Raw genomic sequence first — 14,606 nt, 5'->3', positions numbered from 1 at the left:
GCCCCTCCCTTCCATTAGGTGTACGCCTCCCTTTTAGCTAGAAGACATTCCCCCCTGCTGGCTCCTCGTGGACATGTGCCAGAATAATTCTCTCAAAAAGCTTACCCAGGATCAAGGTAAGACTAACTGGCCTATCGTTTGCTATAGTGAGCCATGGGGGCTTTTGCACCCCCTGCTCCCTTTGATCTGTGTTGGGATTACCTCCCTTTGGGCTTGGAGGTTCGTCTCATTAAGAAGCGACCACTCTTCTGGGACACCTGGCTCCCCTCCCCTCTAGGACCTCAGTGCCTCCCCAAAGATCTTATCTGTCCACCCCTTCAAAGTTAGCTTTTTTCTGTATTTTGACACATAGGTTATGGCTGCATTTGTATTTTGTGTGCTGTATTTTTATTTTATTTAGCTGCGACTCCTCTTTTTTTCTTTGCTTACACAAGACTGCACGTCACACATGACCAATGGGGTAAGAATTAAGCTTTCCATCTGCCAATACCAAAACAATTCATAACCTGCTACATTTTCTATACCTCATACTCTTTCCGAAACAGAAAAAGGACAGGTAAATAAATCAGGAGGTCTCTTATGACACCATGAGTCACTGCAGGTCTAGGGAAATGTCCTATAGCCAAGTACCTTTTTGAAGTAAGACAGAGACCTTTTAGGAAGATATTTAAAAATCTTATGGAGTCAGAGGCCTTTTTTTACATATGCAAGCACCACAGCACCGGACACTTTGAAAAGTGCATGGTGCTACAGTGCATATAGTTGTATAAGCAGCAAAATGCACGGCAGTGCAAGGAAAATGGTGGTGAGGTGCTTTAGTTCAAAAGCACACTGCCTCCATTTTTTGGATGCTGACACATTTCACTGCTCATACAACTGCATGCAGCACAGAGCAATGTACATCAGCTTTCATGTGAAGCGGACTTGATTAATTGAGTCTGCTTTGAAGCAGTGGATCTCCATTGCGTCATGGGACAAAAAGGTACTTGTATAAATGCCCAGTGGCTCTAAAGCAGCTTTTCCCAACATGGTGCCCACAGGCACCATGGATAAAACTTCAAAAGAATACGAAGTAAAGGGAAGCTGCATTTTGAAGTTGCAGATCTTATGCAATTTTAAGTAATGGATTAGATGATGAGATTGATCTAAATTCTGAATGTTCACATTCATATTGGCGTCCTCTCCTTTTTCTTTTGAATTTGAATGTGCCCTTGGGGACATAAACGTTGGGAACCCCTGCTCTAAGGTCTGCATTTATATGTGATTCCTATGTTACGTAGAAGTGGAGGTACTTGGGGATATATGAATTCAGGAATATCCACATTGGATCAGACATGAGGTGTCTCTAGTCCAGTATCCTGTTTCATGAGCTACTTCACCAAAAGGAATAAGTGGCTTTGCGATAATGCCATATTAATTCTTATTACAATTTCTAATAATAAAGGATTTACTTAAATAGCAAGACTTAAGGTATCAAATCCCTTCCAACATTTTTGTCTTAAAGATATCTTAGGGTCAGGTTTTCCATAATTCAGTTCCTCCAATCACTAAGATTCTCTAAACTCTGCTGTCCTTCAGCATTCATTTTTTGAAAAAAACAAAAACTTATTTGCAGAAAGGGTGCAGCTATTGGAAAAAGCCCTTATCTAGCTAAGAGATGACCTGCCTCTAAATCCTCTCGTGTGTGAGACTCATGGAAATTTAGGGTTGGAAGAAATCTCAGGAGGTCATCTAGTCCAACCCTCTGCTCAAAGCAGGACCACCACCCGCTATATCATCCCAGCCAAGGCTTTGTCTACCTGGGTCTCAAAACCCCCTAAGAATGGAGATTCCACAATCTCTTTCTGGGTAACTTGTTCCAGTGCTTTACCTCTTTTTTTTCCTCATCTCTAACCTAAACTTCCCCTGCTGTAACTTGAGACCATTGCTCCTTGTTCTGTTGTCTACCGCCACTGAAAACAGTCTAGAGCTCCAACCTCTTTGTAATCTCTTTAAGTAGTTGAAGGCTGCTATTAAAACTCCCCAAAGTTTTCTATTCTACAGACTAAATAAAACTCTGTTCCCATATGCCCCAGTCCCCTAACCATTTTCGCTGCCCTCCACCAGACTCTCTCTAATTCTTTTGTGTAGTGGGGGGCCCAAAATGGAGTACTCTAGATCCGGCCTCACCAGAGCCAAAGAGGGGAACAATCATTTCTCTTGATCTGCTGGCAACATTCCTACTAATGCAGCTCAGTATACTGTTAGCCTTTTTCACAACAAGGGCATGCTGTTGGCTCATATTCTGCTTACTGCCCACTAACTCCCAGGCTCCTATTCTGAAGGAAATATTCAATCAATTTCAGCGTGGATAAAAATTAACAATTAAAACAAATCAGATTTTATAAAATTTTGATTTAATCATATTATTAATTTTGTTGTTAAGATGCTTTTTTGGAAAAATAAACTGATATAAGGATAGTTTTAATATAAGATATGTTTAAGCTCAAGGAATAGGGATTGTAACTTCTCATTATATACCATTTGAGAGAATATGTTCACGTAACCTTTTTAGAAGTTTTTTATAAATAAGTCACAATAGACCATGGATTACATTAGGGGCCCAATCTCATGGGGTTCCCAGAGGCTCCTCTATAGATTAGTAAAGATTAAAGACAACCACTCTACCCAATGGGTCTCAGTGCTCAGTCTAGAAGATCCCATTAAGCATCTCTGTGATGCTTAGTTTCAGTTTTCAAACTGTGGAGTTGTTGTCCAGAGATAACATCCTTGTTAACAGCAGTATATGGAGATGAGAGATATCAGACCTGATTAGTTATCCATTAGTCCTCTCGTCTCACTGCAAGTTTGTGTACACAGTCAAGCCTTACCTTTCTCTAAAAGTACAAAGTTTCAAAAAGTTAAATGAATAAAGGATATCAACCAACAAGAATGCACTTTTTGTGGAAAACACTGATTAAAGCAATGCTTCCTGACCAGCAACTAAAATCACAATTTAAATAGATCTGATTTAAATCAAATCCACCCTGATCAGTTTACCACAGAACAAGCCTTGCAACAAGAGTAATTGTGCTCTCCCATTTCACATTTATACGGAAACCTCTACATCTGCAGGAAAAGTGGCTTTCGGTTATACTTCTTATGTCTGTTCTGTGTCCATATTTAGTTTCCGCTTTTAATGACTCTATGATAGATATAACCAGAATGTGAAGATGGTTAAATTATTGGGGTTCATTGTTTACTTTCCCAACCTACTGTCTGCCATCCTAAATAGTAAGGAAGCAATAGAAGTTCACTTTAGAAAAAACAGGAATATGTTTAAAGTTTAAATCCTTTAAAGTTAACTTAAAATCCTTACCGTCTCATATTTTGCAAAGCCACCCATGACTGCTGGGTCAACAATTCCATTCAGAAGCATGGAGAGAGGGTTAATGGGAAGGTTTTCATCACTCTGGTACTGGTTAATCAACATCAGAATCTTCTCATTTGTCATAGACATTGTCTCAATAGCATTCTCTAGAGGACTAATGGTAGTCTACAAAATAAGGGGAAGAACATTTAGTGTGGCTACTTTCCTCCACTTTCATTTATTTTAATGCACTGGCAAAGCTAGAGGAAATTGTATGTTCTGCAAAAGGATTTTTTTAAAGCTAATAAATATTCATATTTGCTGCTAAAAAACTATTCATTGGCAACAATTGCTTACAAATACTTACCTCAGTTTCAGTATACTAATTGCTCACAGGTAGATTTTGCTTATTATGATTTCTTGATAACAGAAACAGGTATGAGTTTATGAGTTGCTCACTAAGGGTGTTTGTTATTTGATATTATTACTGTGTGATTTTTCATCTTAGTTGCATGCTATTGTTTCTACTCCCTGTGTTATAAGAGCTAGTGCATTAAAAAAGGGGAAGTGCAAGGGACTTTGATTCTCTCAGGATTGGGGCCCCCCAGTCAGCACGACTGGTCAAAGTGGGGGCATGGCCTCCCCCTTGCCCCCTCTAAGATGAGCCTGGTTGGAAGCAGTATCAGGCTTAACTGATATAAGGTAAATCAGTCATTCAAATTTGTATCCCAGATGCCCTCCCAAGTTACTTCACAGTCTGTTAGCATCCCAAGATTGTTTGCAGCCCTGGGCTGTGCTGTCTGCTCCAGTGGATCAGGGCCAGCTCCACCCCACCCCCAGCTTTCACATACCTGAGGCAGTAAGAGGCTCTGCTCCCTAGCGTGTCTTGTCTGCACCCATCAGTCGGGCCAGATTGGAGGGCAGGGGAACAGACCACTAGGCCCCCCCAGTCTGGGTCTGCATAGCATGGGAGGGGCTTTTCTCACTGAGCCCAGCAAGCCCTCCCAAGCTGCAAAAGCCCCAGCCCCACCTCTTCATCAGCTGCCAGCTTCTCTGAGAAGTGGGGTTGGAAATGCACCCCCTGATCTAGCACCAGCCCCCCCCCTGCTCTTGGCCCAGCAAACTAGGCTGGGAAAGCCCCAACCCCACTCCCTCACCAATCACACCTCTCTGGGGGGATGGGGCAGTGCCAGCCCCGTGGTGTGTTTTCACCCCTGACCTCTCAGAGAGGCCAGCAGCTGGTGAGGCAGTGGGGCTGGGGATTTCCAAGCCCAGTTCTCTGGGCTGTAGGTGGGAGGAAAAGACCCCCGGGAACTTCCACCTCCTTCACCACGCAGACCCTTGCTGGGGTCTAGTGCCAGGCCAGGGGACATGTTCCCCCCTCCAGCTCTCGGTGAGGCTGGTGGCTAGTGAGGGGGTAAGGCTGGGACATGTTTGTCTGCTAGCTCTCCCTCTCCCTAGGCTGAGAGAAGGGGTGGAGGCTTGTGTCCAATAGCCAATCTTGCATGGTCTGCTGATTGGCTGGGTTTGGTGCAGCATGATGGGAAGTGTGCGTGAGTACTCTCAAGCTTCTAGGGTCAGTGCCATAAAATATATTTCTCAACAGTACTGAAGTCAATGTCACAGAGGATACTAAAGATAGAAATACCAAAAATTGATCACCAGTAATCAATTTCGATTGGTGTAAATATAGTACCAAAAAATAAAACAAAACAAAATACTAATTTCTTTGATGAAAGTTCATTCCACACAGTGACAACTCAAAGGTCCTCTCCTAGAGGGAGATGAGAAACAGTGCTAACAGCTAGCACTGGAGCTATGCTGCTTTGTTCCATAGATAGCAAGGAACGATCCAGTGGTATCTGCAATTGAATTTTTAAGATTTGAAAAGTGGTATGAGTTCCTTTCCTTCTGTTATGTTACTGGGCAAGAAAAACACTTACATCATTTCAGTAGAGCATGGACAGAAAACACCCATTAACTGTGAAACTACCCAGAACATCTTGTAAACTCTGAGGTCCAGACCTTCTGAAGGCAATCCACATGGAAGTCCCTTAGCCCTAACCACAATGAGGAAAGCTCAGTTCTTGGAGCAAGAGTGAGAAAGCCAGATGACACATTGATGGTTTACTTTTCACACTTACAGCAAGAAGTTTCAGGGTGAGTACACTTAGATAAGCTAAGTAAGCAATCACCTAACCACAAGAAATACTCAGCACAGCAATGAAAATATTACCTGGAGCAAAAAAATGTCAGACATGTATCTTAAATCTTAGTAGAAAGTCTGTCCAAAAGCACTCCATACTGAGGTTCTCATTCCAGGTGGACAGAAATAAATTCTTTAATCTTTCGGATTTGAGCATCTGCTTTTTCTGAAGTCAAATCAAAAAAGCCACTTCTGCTAACCTCTAAAACTTTCCCCAGCTCCTGCTAAACCTATGTCCAGCTGCAATAAATAAAACAAGATGTCTTCAACAGTGTATTTCCCCTTTTTGAGAGGACTTTAAAAATATGAATATGATCAAAATGAACATTGTGTATACATGTTCATGTATGTATAGAGGAAGGATAGAATAGAGTGAAAAAAATGATCCATTCTTGGTGGGTCTTTTAGAAAAAAATAATTTAGAAGTAACGTATTTCAGTATCACTCTCCCAGATTTTTATTAAACCAGTTACCTTCAGGATATCTGAACAGAAGGGTTAGATGATCTAAAGAACACTTTTACTACTATTGCAGATTCCATCTCTGAATGCGTAGTCCCTTTATATATGTCTATATGTCATCACCATCATTAGTGACAAAGTAACCAAGAAATCACAAATGGAAGTGAAGAATAATAGGGAGAGAAGATGAGCTTTAAAGAAACTGAAATACTGCTTTCAAGTGGTTGTCCTCAGTAACAGATAACAAGGAAAAGACCAGAAATATCCGGGGTGAGGAAATGGGTAACTCTTTAATAATTTCTTGTTCTAGCAGGATATACTTTTGAAATGCAGCCTCCCAACACTCAGTGCCAGATTATGACATGCAGAGGCCCTAAACTATGTCCAGCTTAAGATATAAGATAAAAATATTACTTTATTATTTTCACAGAAAGGACAATGAAAATATAAATATGAAAGCTTTATATTTGCATATATTCAAAAGCAAAGGCATAAATAAAAAAAATATAATCTAATATAAAACAAATGTATGAACTCAATATGAATAATAATGGGAGCCAGATATATGTATATTTTTGTCATATTAGAATGAAAATGTCCATATTTAGGGAGTAATTATCCTATATCTCCTTTATTTACCAACCGATTGTTATAAAATTTGATAACGAGTCAATTTTTTTTCTCAGTTAGATGCCCCTCATATTGTGAGGCCCTAAATTGTAGCTTAAGCCTAAATCTGGCACTGCCAACACTGAAGAATGGAAAAGTCAGTGTAGCAATACAGTTTATTGTATCAGCAATAAGAACTCTTGTTACATTTGTTGGCCTTCTCTCTTGTTAACTTTCCTTTTTAGATAAAAACACAGTGAGTTTGATGTCTGTTCTGGAGCTCAGGTAACTCCACCAGATCTCTCAGAACATGCCTGTTTCTATCTGTATTCAAGCAGCAGCAAATTGGATTTTGTTAAAATAGGAAATAGTAAGAGAACATCCCATATTTGTCTAGCTGCTATTTATAGCTAGCAGTATATTCTGTTCTCCCTTTCTGTCAGAGGTAGGAGGAGAGTGAGAGCTGGCGAGCACAGAAAAGGCAGATACTATGTCAGTGCTCAAGCTAGGAAAGGAGGCAGTGAAAAAGTGACAAAGTCATGTTGCCATTGAAGAAAGAAAGGTAGTACCATGTTCTTCCCTGTAAATCTCTGCTCCACTGTGTGAGAAGGAAGCAGCAAAGGGTTTTGTTACATCAGTAAAAAGGACATTCACTGAACCATCTCTGCATCCTTAACAGCTTGCTGATTGTATAGACAGTAATAGATATTAAACAGTAATCTAATTTTACAGGTAAGAGAGAATAAAGGTATGTCTATACAGGACAAGCCAGAGACATGCCATGAAAACTCCAAACCAGAACCAGTACAGCTGCAATAGAGCAGCATTCTGGTTGGGCCAGTAAACCGAGAGGCACAGTTTAGTAGCCAACATGAAGCACCTCATTAATGAGGCTCCTGCTTCTGGTTCTACTGCAGCACGCGTCTGTGCCATGAAGACAAAACCCTAGTCTGGATATTGCATAGGACAAAAAACAGTTTATATGAAGTTAGGGCATGAGGGAACCTCACAGACCCCAGAGTGTTCCCAGATTCTGTCCAGATCCCAACAGTGTTCTCCCAGTGGTAAATCAGAATTTCTGTAACACTTATGAAAGAAATGATGGCTTTCTATTTAATTTAATGAGTAATTTCAGCTTATAAAATTAGAGAGACCTGTGCTGCACATAGAATGGCATAGGGCATGCACGACACTTTACTGGCACTTCTCTCTTGCCCTCTTCCCAAAGAAGCTTGCCATCTTCTGTTAGTGGGAGATGGTAAGAAGGCAGCAAGGAGAAGAGACAGCAGAAAACAAGGAAAAGGAATCAGCTTTTGAAAAGCAGCATCACCCCCAGAACTCAGCTCAGTTTCTGACTTTCTGCAGTGCTCTTCCTGTTGTTATGATAAGGTTCAAGTCCATATGACACCTGAGCAGAGACTACTGAGAAAAAGCTAACAAGGAAATTTTGATAAAAAGTATATAAAGAGGAAAGAAAAGCTTGTGCCAAGCACAGGAAGTACTGTTCAAAATGTACAGTTTTTATAGTTGTAGAAAAGCAGGGTGTCATAGAGAGAAGTAGGGAGAGTGTAGAGCCAGAGTAAAGTGTGGCTGGAATGTGAGGAAAATATGAGGATGGGCCAGGTATTGTGGGCCAACAAGACCGGCTGTTTCAAAGTGACATGGGTTTTCAGAGAGACATGGGTCTGTTCAGTCTGAAGAAGAAAAGACTCAGAGGGGACTTGGTGACAGCCTGTTCACCAGGGCTCCCCAGGGGAAGACAAAGACTAATGGTCATAAATTGCTAGAAGACCACTTTAGATTAGACATAAGGAAAAATTTCTTTATATCTCAAGTGTCCAGGGTCTGGAATAGACTCTCCACAGAAGTGGTACAATCACCTGCTCCAGATATCTTCAAAAACACCTGGATGCTTACCTTGCTGGGGTCATCTGACCCCAGCAGCCTTTCCTGCCCAAGCACAGGGGACTGGACCTGATGATCTTGAGAGGTCACTTCCGCCCCTAACATCTATGAATCTATGAAAATGAGTTTAGTAGAAGGTCTGAATAGAAATAATTTCAGAGCAAAATTAATCAAATAAAGATGTGTACCTGTAACACTACAGCTAAAGCAGGAAAACAAGAAAACCAAACCAAACAGCTCATTTTCATTCTCAAAGCTGGGTAACAAGTTACAAAAAAACAACACCCTCAACAGTGACAAATTAATTATATTAAAATATTTTATTTGTAATAGTGTGTCATTAGTTACATAGATAAAATTCATTCTTACCATCTTCCTAACTAGACAGTTTCATATTTGCCTCTTCATATTTGGTTGTAACTCAGCAAGGATTTTTTTTTTTAAATCAGATTTTACTGAAGGCAAAATTGTTAGGACAGTATTTTATAATACTAAAATGATAATAAGTAGATTGTAAATGAATAAGCATAACAGATAAGCAGGAAAACAGATACTGTTTATAACTGGGCTTTAAAACTATACCATTTGCACGTGTAGGTTTGTGTACACATGTGCACTTGTGTTTCGGTAAAAGTATATGTACTGAATACAGTCTGTTTAAAATGTAACACTTGGAAGCATCTTTCCATAGTTCCACAAACATCAGAAGTGTCAAGTCAAATGGCTGGTGCCAAATCTGTTTGCAGTTTATAAGCATCTGATACTAAAAATTGCTAAGTTTCCTACATGGTTTTTTCATTCCAAAAGAAAATCCCTTCCAAAAATCCCTTCCATTTATAGTTATGAGAAAGGAAAAATTTTGTCTAAAATTGAGTCCCAGTTAGCAAACTTTTAAATGATATTTTAGTATGCAGTACTATCATACCACTGAATAAACCTACCTAAAGCTTGTGTTTTAGGCTATAAAAACTATGCTTGGTTAAGCTATGAAATTCCAATTTTTGATTTTCAGAACTACCTGAGCTTTACTTTCCAAGGTTTACAGAACATAAAAGGCAGAGGGATTTTACTTTAATATAAAAATAGAGGCCTGAAACAGCAATAAAACCTTACATTCCACCTCTGTACTGCCCAAGGAAATGTTATGGGGCTTCCATTTGGCATTCAGTAGGAGGGACTAATTTTTTTTCCTGCTAAATCAGGCTCTTAAAGCTTTATCTTTCATACTCTAGGTCTCTTTTACCTGATGCTTGAAATGTTGTCTAGTTTTATAGTCAATGCAATTTCATTGGCTCAAATGAAAAAAAGCTGATACCAAGCAGATTAGGAAGATACTCAATGTTCTTTTTCAGCCTTTGTGTCAGATATTGTTTTAAAAAAAAAAAAAAAGTTTCTTTTGGCACAGCTACATGTGAGTGCATCATGTGAATATTTGTGGAGTTCCTCTAGTGATAGTAAAACAATTCAAAACTTCCATATTAGTTTAGTTTATTTTGTTACAAAGCAAAAAATAAGACAGGGACTCAATGGATTGAAATTGGAAAAAAAAAATAAAAACCACAAAAAACACTTGTAGTTTTTCATAGTTTAAGGAATAGAAAAAAACCCTCACATAACACATGAATTTCACTAGAGAATTATCCCCTTCAAACTGGGGTGTGTGTTTCAAGTGATAATTTCCACACGAGAATGGAGGCATGGGGATTCAGGAATGGCTCTTGGGGGCTGGTTCCCTTGCTGTTTGCAGGAAAGGGAGGGCAAGCAGTGCTAGCAAGCAGGCTCTGTGCTACTCCATACAGCCAGAATCCAGCCAGAACTCCAGAAAAATCTTTTTTTTTCTTTATTTTGCTTTTCCAAAATAAAGTACATATCTTATTTGGTGATGTGTTGAAAGTGAGAAAATATGGTATTTGAATAAGAAGGGCCCATTCTTTTTTCTTCCTTCTTTACTCTCCCCAGGCTTCTTCCATTTTTAAAAATTAAAGGTGGATAGTGAAGAAAGGAACTGACTATGTCTGCAGTAAAATACCAAAAATACTTAAGGTAACTTTTGTATAATTAGAAATATGTAAAAGATTGAGTAAAGACCATAATTTTTTTGTCTTAATTACCCTAGACAAGTTATCATCTTAGCTATAAGATATAAACCTTTGCCTAAATTTTGTGATAAAATAAGAGGGGTAACTCCCTCTCCCTCTGCTCTCACAGACCTTGAAGGTCTATAACTGCCTTAAATAGAGCCTTCCATTTCCTTTCTTTCACAATCTCTTTTCACGTTGTTGCCTCTTTGCCTATCCCTTCCAGATCAGTTTTTATGTTCTCTTCCCATCATTGCCTTGGTTCACTTTGAGGTCTGATACCTTCTACTTCAGCTTCCAAAATCTACTTCACATGCTTCTCGCACTGGTTCTCACGATATACCATGTCCATTTCATTCTCTGTGCTCTTATCTTGCTCAAGAGATCAGGTCTTTTGTAAAGATCTACAAGCTCTTGATTATATTTTTTCCTCCATATTCCATTTTCTTGTACCACACCAAATACTTTCCTTAGCAATTTGGATGCCTATACATGAGCAGAGAGGCTGCTCCAACACACTGAAATTACAGCACATCAGAGCAGACTTGATTAATCAAGTCTGCTGGAACATGGTAATGATCAACTTACAGCAACCTCCCAGGTCTCATGTATCAGCAAAGCTTGTTTAATGAGCTATAGATAAAGCATCCCTGACGCCATTTCAAAGTATGGAGACATGGGTATACAAGACGCTCTAGGCGGTTTAATTCGAATCCTCTTTGAACTGCTCTCATTACAATGACCCCTCACACACTCCTGGAGCACATGTATCAATGCCCTTTGTTTTCAAACACTTGCAGCATTTTTTCCATTCACCTTTGTCAGCATCCAGGAGTGTCATCCATATAAAAGAATAAGCTAAACAATTGTACTATAAAAGAGGGAAGATGGAAGAGGGTTTCTTGAGATTTTCCTTTGTGCCACTATTTTATCCAAGCTCAACAGGCTATATTAGCACTGTAAATTCTTGCCTTGATTTCTTCAGTTATTTGATTGTCCTTAGTGATTATGGTTCCTAAATACTGACATTTTTCTACCTTTTGCACACTGTCATTCCCTAACCCTATCATTCTGTGATCTTGATTTATTTCTGGGTGTGATCTTATTTTTAGTTTTGCTGACACTGATAGCAAGCCCAATGTCTTTGGCATTTGACTCTACGATCTCTGCATTCTTTTGTACTGTTTCCATTTCCTCTCCTATGAGGCAGATATTGTTTACATATACAAATACCTGGTGCAGTCTGTTCAGCTGCAGCTGTTTTCCTTCTTCAGTGGCTTTTATGACCTTCTCAAGCATCCAGCTGAATAATATTGGTGACAGTGCATGCCCTTCTTTGAGCCCTCTATTGATTTCCATCAGGTCTGATAACATTCACTCAATTCTCAAGGAACTCCTTGATCCTTCAGTGCACATCTTAGGCATACCAGTTGTTGGGAGTTCCAAACCCCACAATGACTGACCATAGTGCTATCATAAGATTTGACAAAGTCTATGTAGATCTGATGTAGAGCTTTCCTATCTTTAGAACTTTTTAATCATCTTGTGAAGATGGTGCTTTAATGCTCTTAATCCAGATTTTAGGCATTTGGCTGGAAAACTCTATCCCCAGTGCCTTGTTATTTCTGAAGGTTTTTTTTGTTTGTTTTTTGTTTTTAACAGGGATCTGTAACTCCTCTAACAAAGGCTCTACTATTTAAGATTCAGCACTCTGACAGTTAACAAAGCTTTCTTCATTTTCATACTATATGTTTAGAAATTCTTCAAAATATTCTCTCCAAAACTTCAGGATTCCTTGTTGTGCTATCATCAGATTCCTGTTTTTATCATATACTGCTGTCAACCTCTGCTGTTAGCCACTCTTCCATTCATTAACTCCTTTAAACACGTCTCTTATGTTCTTGATTCATCTTTTCCCTCATTTTTTCCTCATAAATATCTTCTCTCTGCAGTACTCTCAGAACTAAATTTTTTTACATTACCATTATTTTATTGGTAAACCCTCATAACAGGTATTTCTTTAATATTATTTCAGATCATCAGTCTCAATACTTCAAGGTGACTGAAAAATATTATTATGAGATCTACTTTTCTGAGATTAAAATGGATGTTGGAATTGGAACAAAGTAAACAGAAGCTTTTATTTATTCTTAGTCATAGAATCATAGAAAATTAAGGTTGGAAAAGACCTCAGAAAGTCATCTAGTCCAACCCCCTGCTCAAAGCAGGACCATCCCCAGCAAGATCATTCCAGCAAGAGCTTTGTCAAGCTGGGCCTTAAGAGTGTCCAAGGATGGAGATTCCACCACTTATCTAGGTAACCCATTTCAGTGTTTTACAACCCTTCTAGTAAAAAAAGTGTTTCCTAATATCCAACATAAACTTACTTTGCTGCAACTTGAGACCATTGCTCTCTGTTCTGTCATTTGAATAGTTAAGCTCCATCCTCTTTGTAACCACTCTTTAGACAATTTATCAACCCCCCTCCCCCATCAGTTTTCTTTTCTCCAGACTAAATAAGCTGAATTCACTCAACATCTCTCAGAAATCATGTGTTCCAGCACCCTAACCATTTTTGTTGCCCTCCACTGGACTCCCTTCAACTTGTCCACATGCTTTCTGATGTGGCATTACCAAAGCTGAATAGAGGGGACACCCCTACTAAGGCAGTCCAGTATGCTGCTAGTTTTCTTGGAAACAAGGGCACACTGTTGACTCATATTCATCTTATTGTCCACTTTTAAACAGTCCAAGTAAGCACCAGGTCCTTTCTTGCAGAGCTGCTGCTTAGCCAGATGGTTTCAAGCCTGTAGCGGTACATGGGATTCTTCCATCCTAAGTGCAGGACTTTGCACTTGTCTTTCTTGCACCTCATGAAATTTCTTTTGGCCCTATTTGTCTAGGTCACTCTGAATCCTAGTCCTATCATCCAGCATATCTACTACTCCCGGCAGCTTGGTGTCACCTGCGAATTTCCTGAGGTTGTACTCCATCGTATCTTCCAGATTGTTAATGAAGATATTGAACAAAACTGGCCCAAGGACCAGCCTCTGGGGCACTTCACTTGATACTGGCTGCCAGCTAGACATTGATCACTACCCACTGAGCTCGACGATCCAGCCAGCTCTCTATCCAGTTATAGTCCATTAATCCAACCCATACCTCCTTAGCTTGCTTGCAAGAATGTTGTGGGAGACTATATCAAAAGCCTTGCTAAAGCCAAGGTATATCATGTCCATTGCTCTCCCTGTATTCACAGAGCCAGTCATTTCATGATAGAAGGCAATTAGGTTGATCAGGAATAACCTGCCATTGGTGAATCCATGCTGGGTGTTCCTGATGCCTTTTTTATCCTCCAGATGCTTAGAAATGGACTCCTTGAGGAACTGCTCCATTAACACATGGTAGCAAACTCAAAGTAAGGAAAGTCAAAATGCAACTACAGAAATTTTATTTATCTTTATATAAGTAAACAACAATTCTGTTAAAATAGGGTAGGTTTGTTGGGACAAGTGTATGGTTGCTTTTTGCCTTAAACACAGTTTTACTGTTTTGAAATGATATATTTCTCATAGTTTCTTTGTAACAGCTAAAACGTAGGTTAGTTTAATCATGAACCTTCGACTTACGGGACACACCCAGAGAGTGGTGCTGGATGGGTTGGTTTCTACCTGGAGAAATGTGGGCAGTGGAGTCCCCCAAGGCTCCGTCCTGGGACTGGTACTATTCAATATCTTCATTAGTGACTTGGACGAGAGAGTAGAAAGCACCCTGTTTAACTTTGCTGATGACACCAAACTATGGGGGGAGGTACACTAACTACATGGCATGGAGTGAATCCAGGCTGATTTGGAAAGGCTGGGGAAATGGGCTGAACAGAATTGAATTGGATGCAGTTTAACAAGGATAAGTGTCATGTGTTGCACCTGGGGAGGAAGAATCATCAACACTCCTACAGCCTGGGAGGTACCACTCTAAGTAGCACAACTGCTGAAAGG

At 39.7% G+C, this 14,606-nt stretch overlaps 1 protein-coding gene across 1 annotated transcript in view; it reads right to left on the bottom strand.

Annotated features, from left to right (window-relative positions):
• The window catches only part of DOCK2 (dedicator of cytokinesis 2), a 514,744-nt gene that overhangs the window by 26,022 nt on the left and 474,116 nt on the right, over positions 1 to 14,606 (bottom strand). The window contains exon 45 of the mRNA XM_090064272.1: positions 3,359 to 3,535. Coding sequence (XP_089920398.1) covers positions 3,359 to 3,535 — 177 coding nt within the window. The remainder of the gene's footprint in view (positions 1 to 3,358; positions 3,536 to 14,606) is intronic.

The sequence above is a fragment of the Crocodylus siamensis genome, chromosome 10, assembly GCF_052110815.1.
Source record: "Crocodylus siamensis isolate JL-2025a chromosome 10, ASM5211081v1, whole genome shotgun sequence".
Classification (NCBI taxonomy): Eukaryota; Metazoa; Chordata; order Crocodylia; family Crocodylidae; genus Crocodylus; species Crocodylus siamensis.
This window is presented reverse-complemented; position numbering and strand designations above follow the sequence as displayed.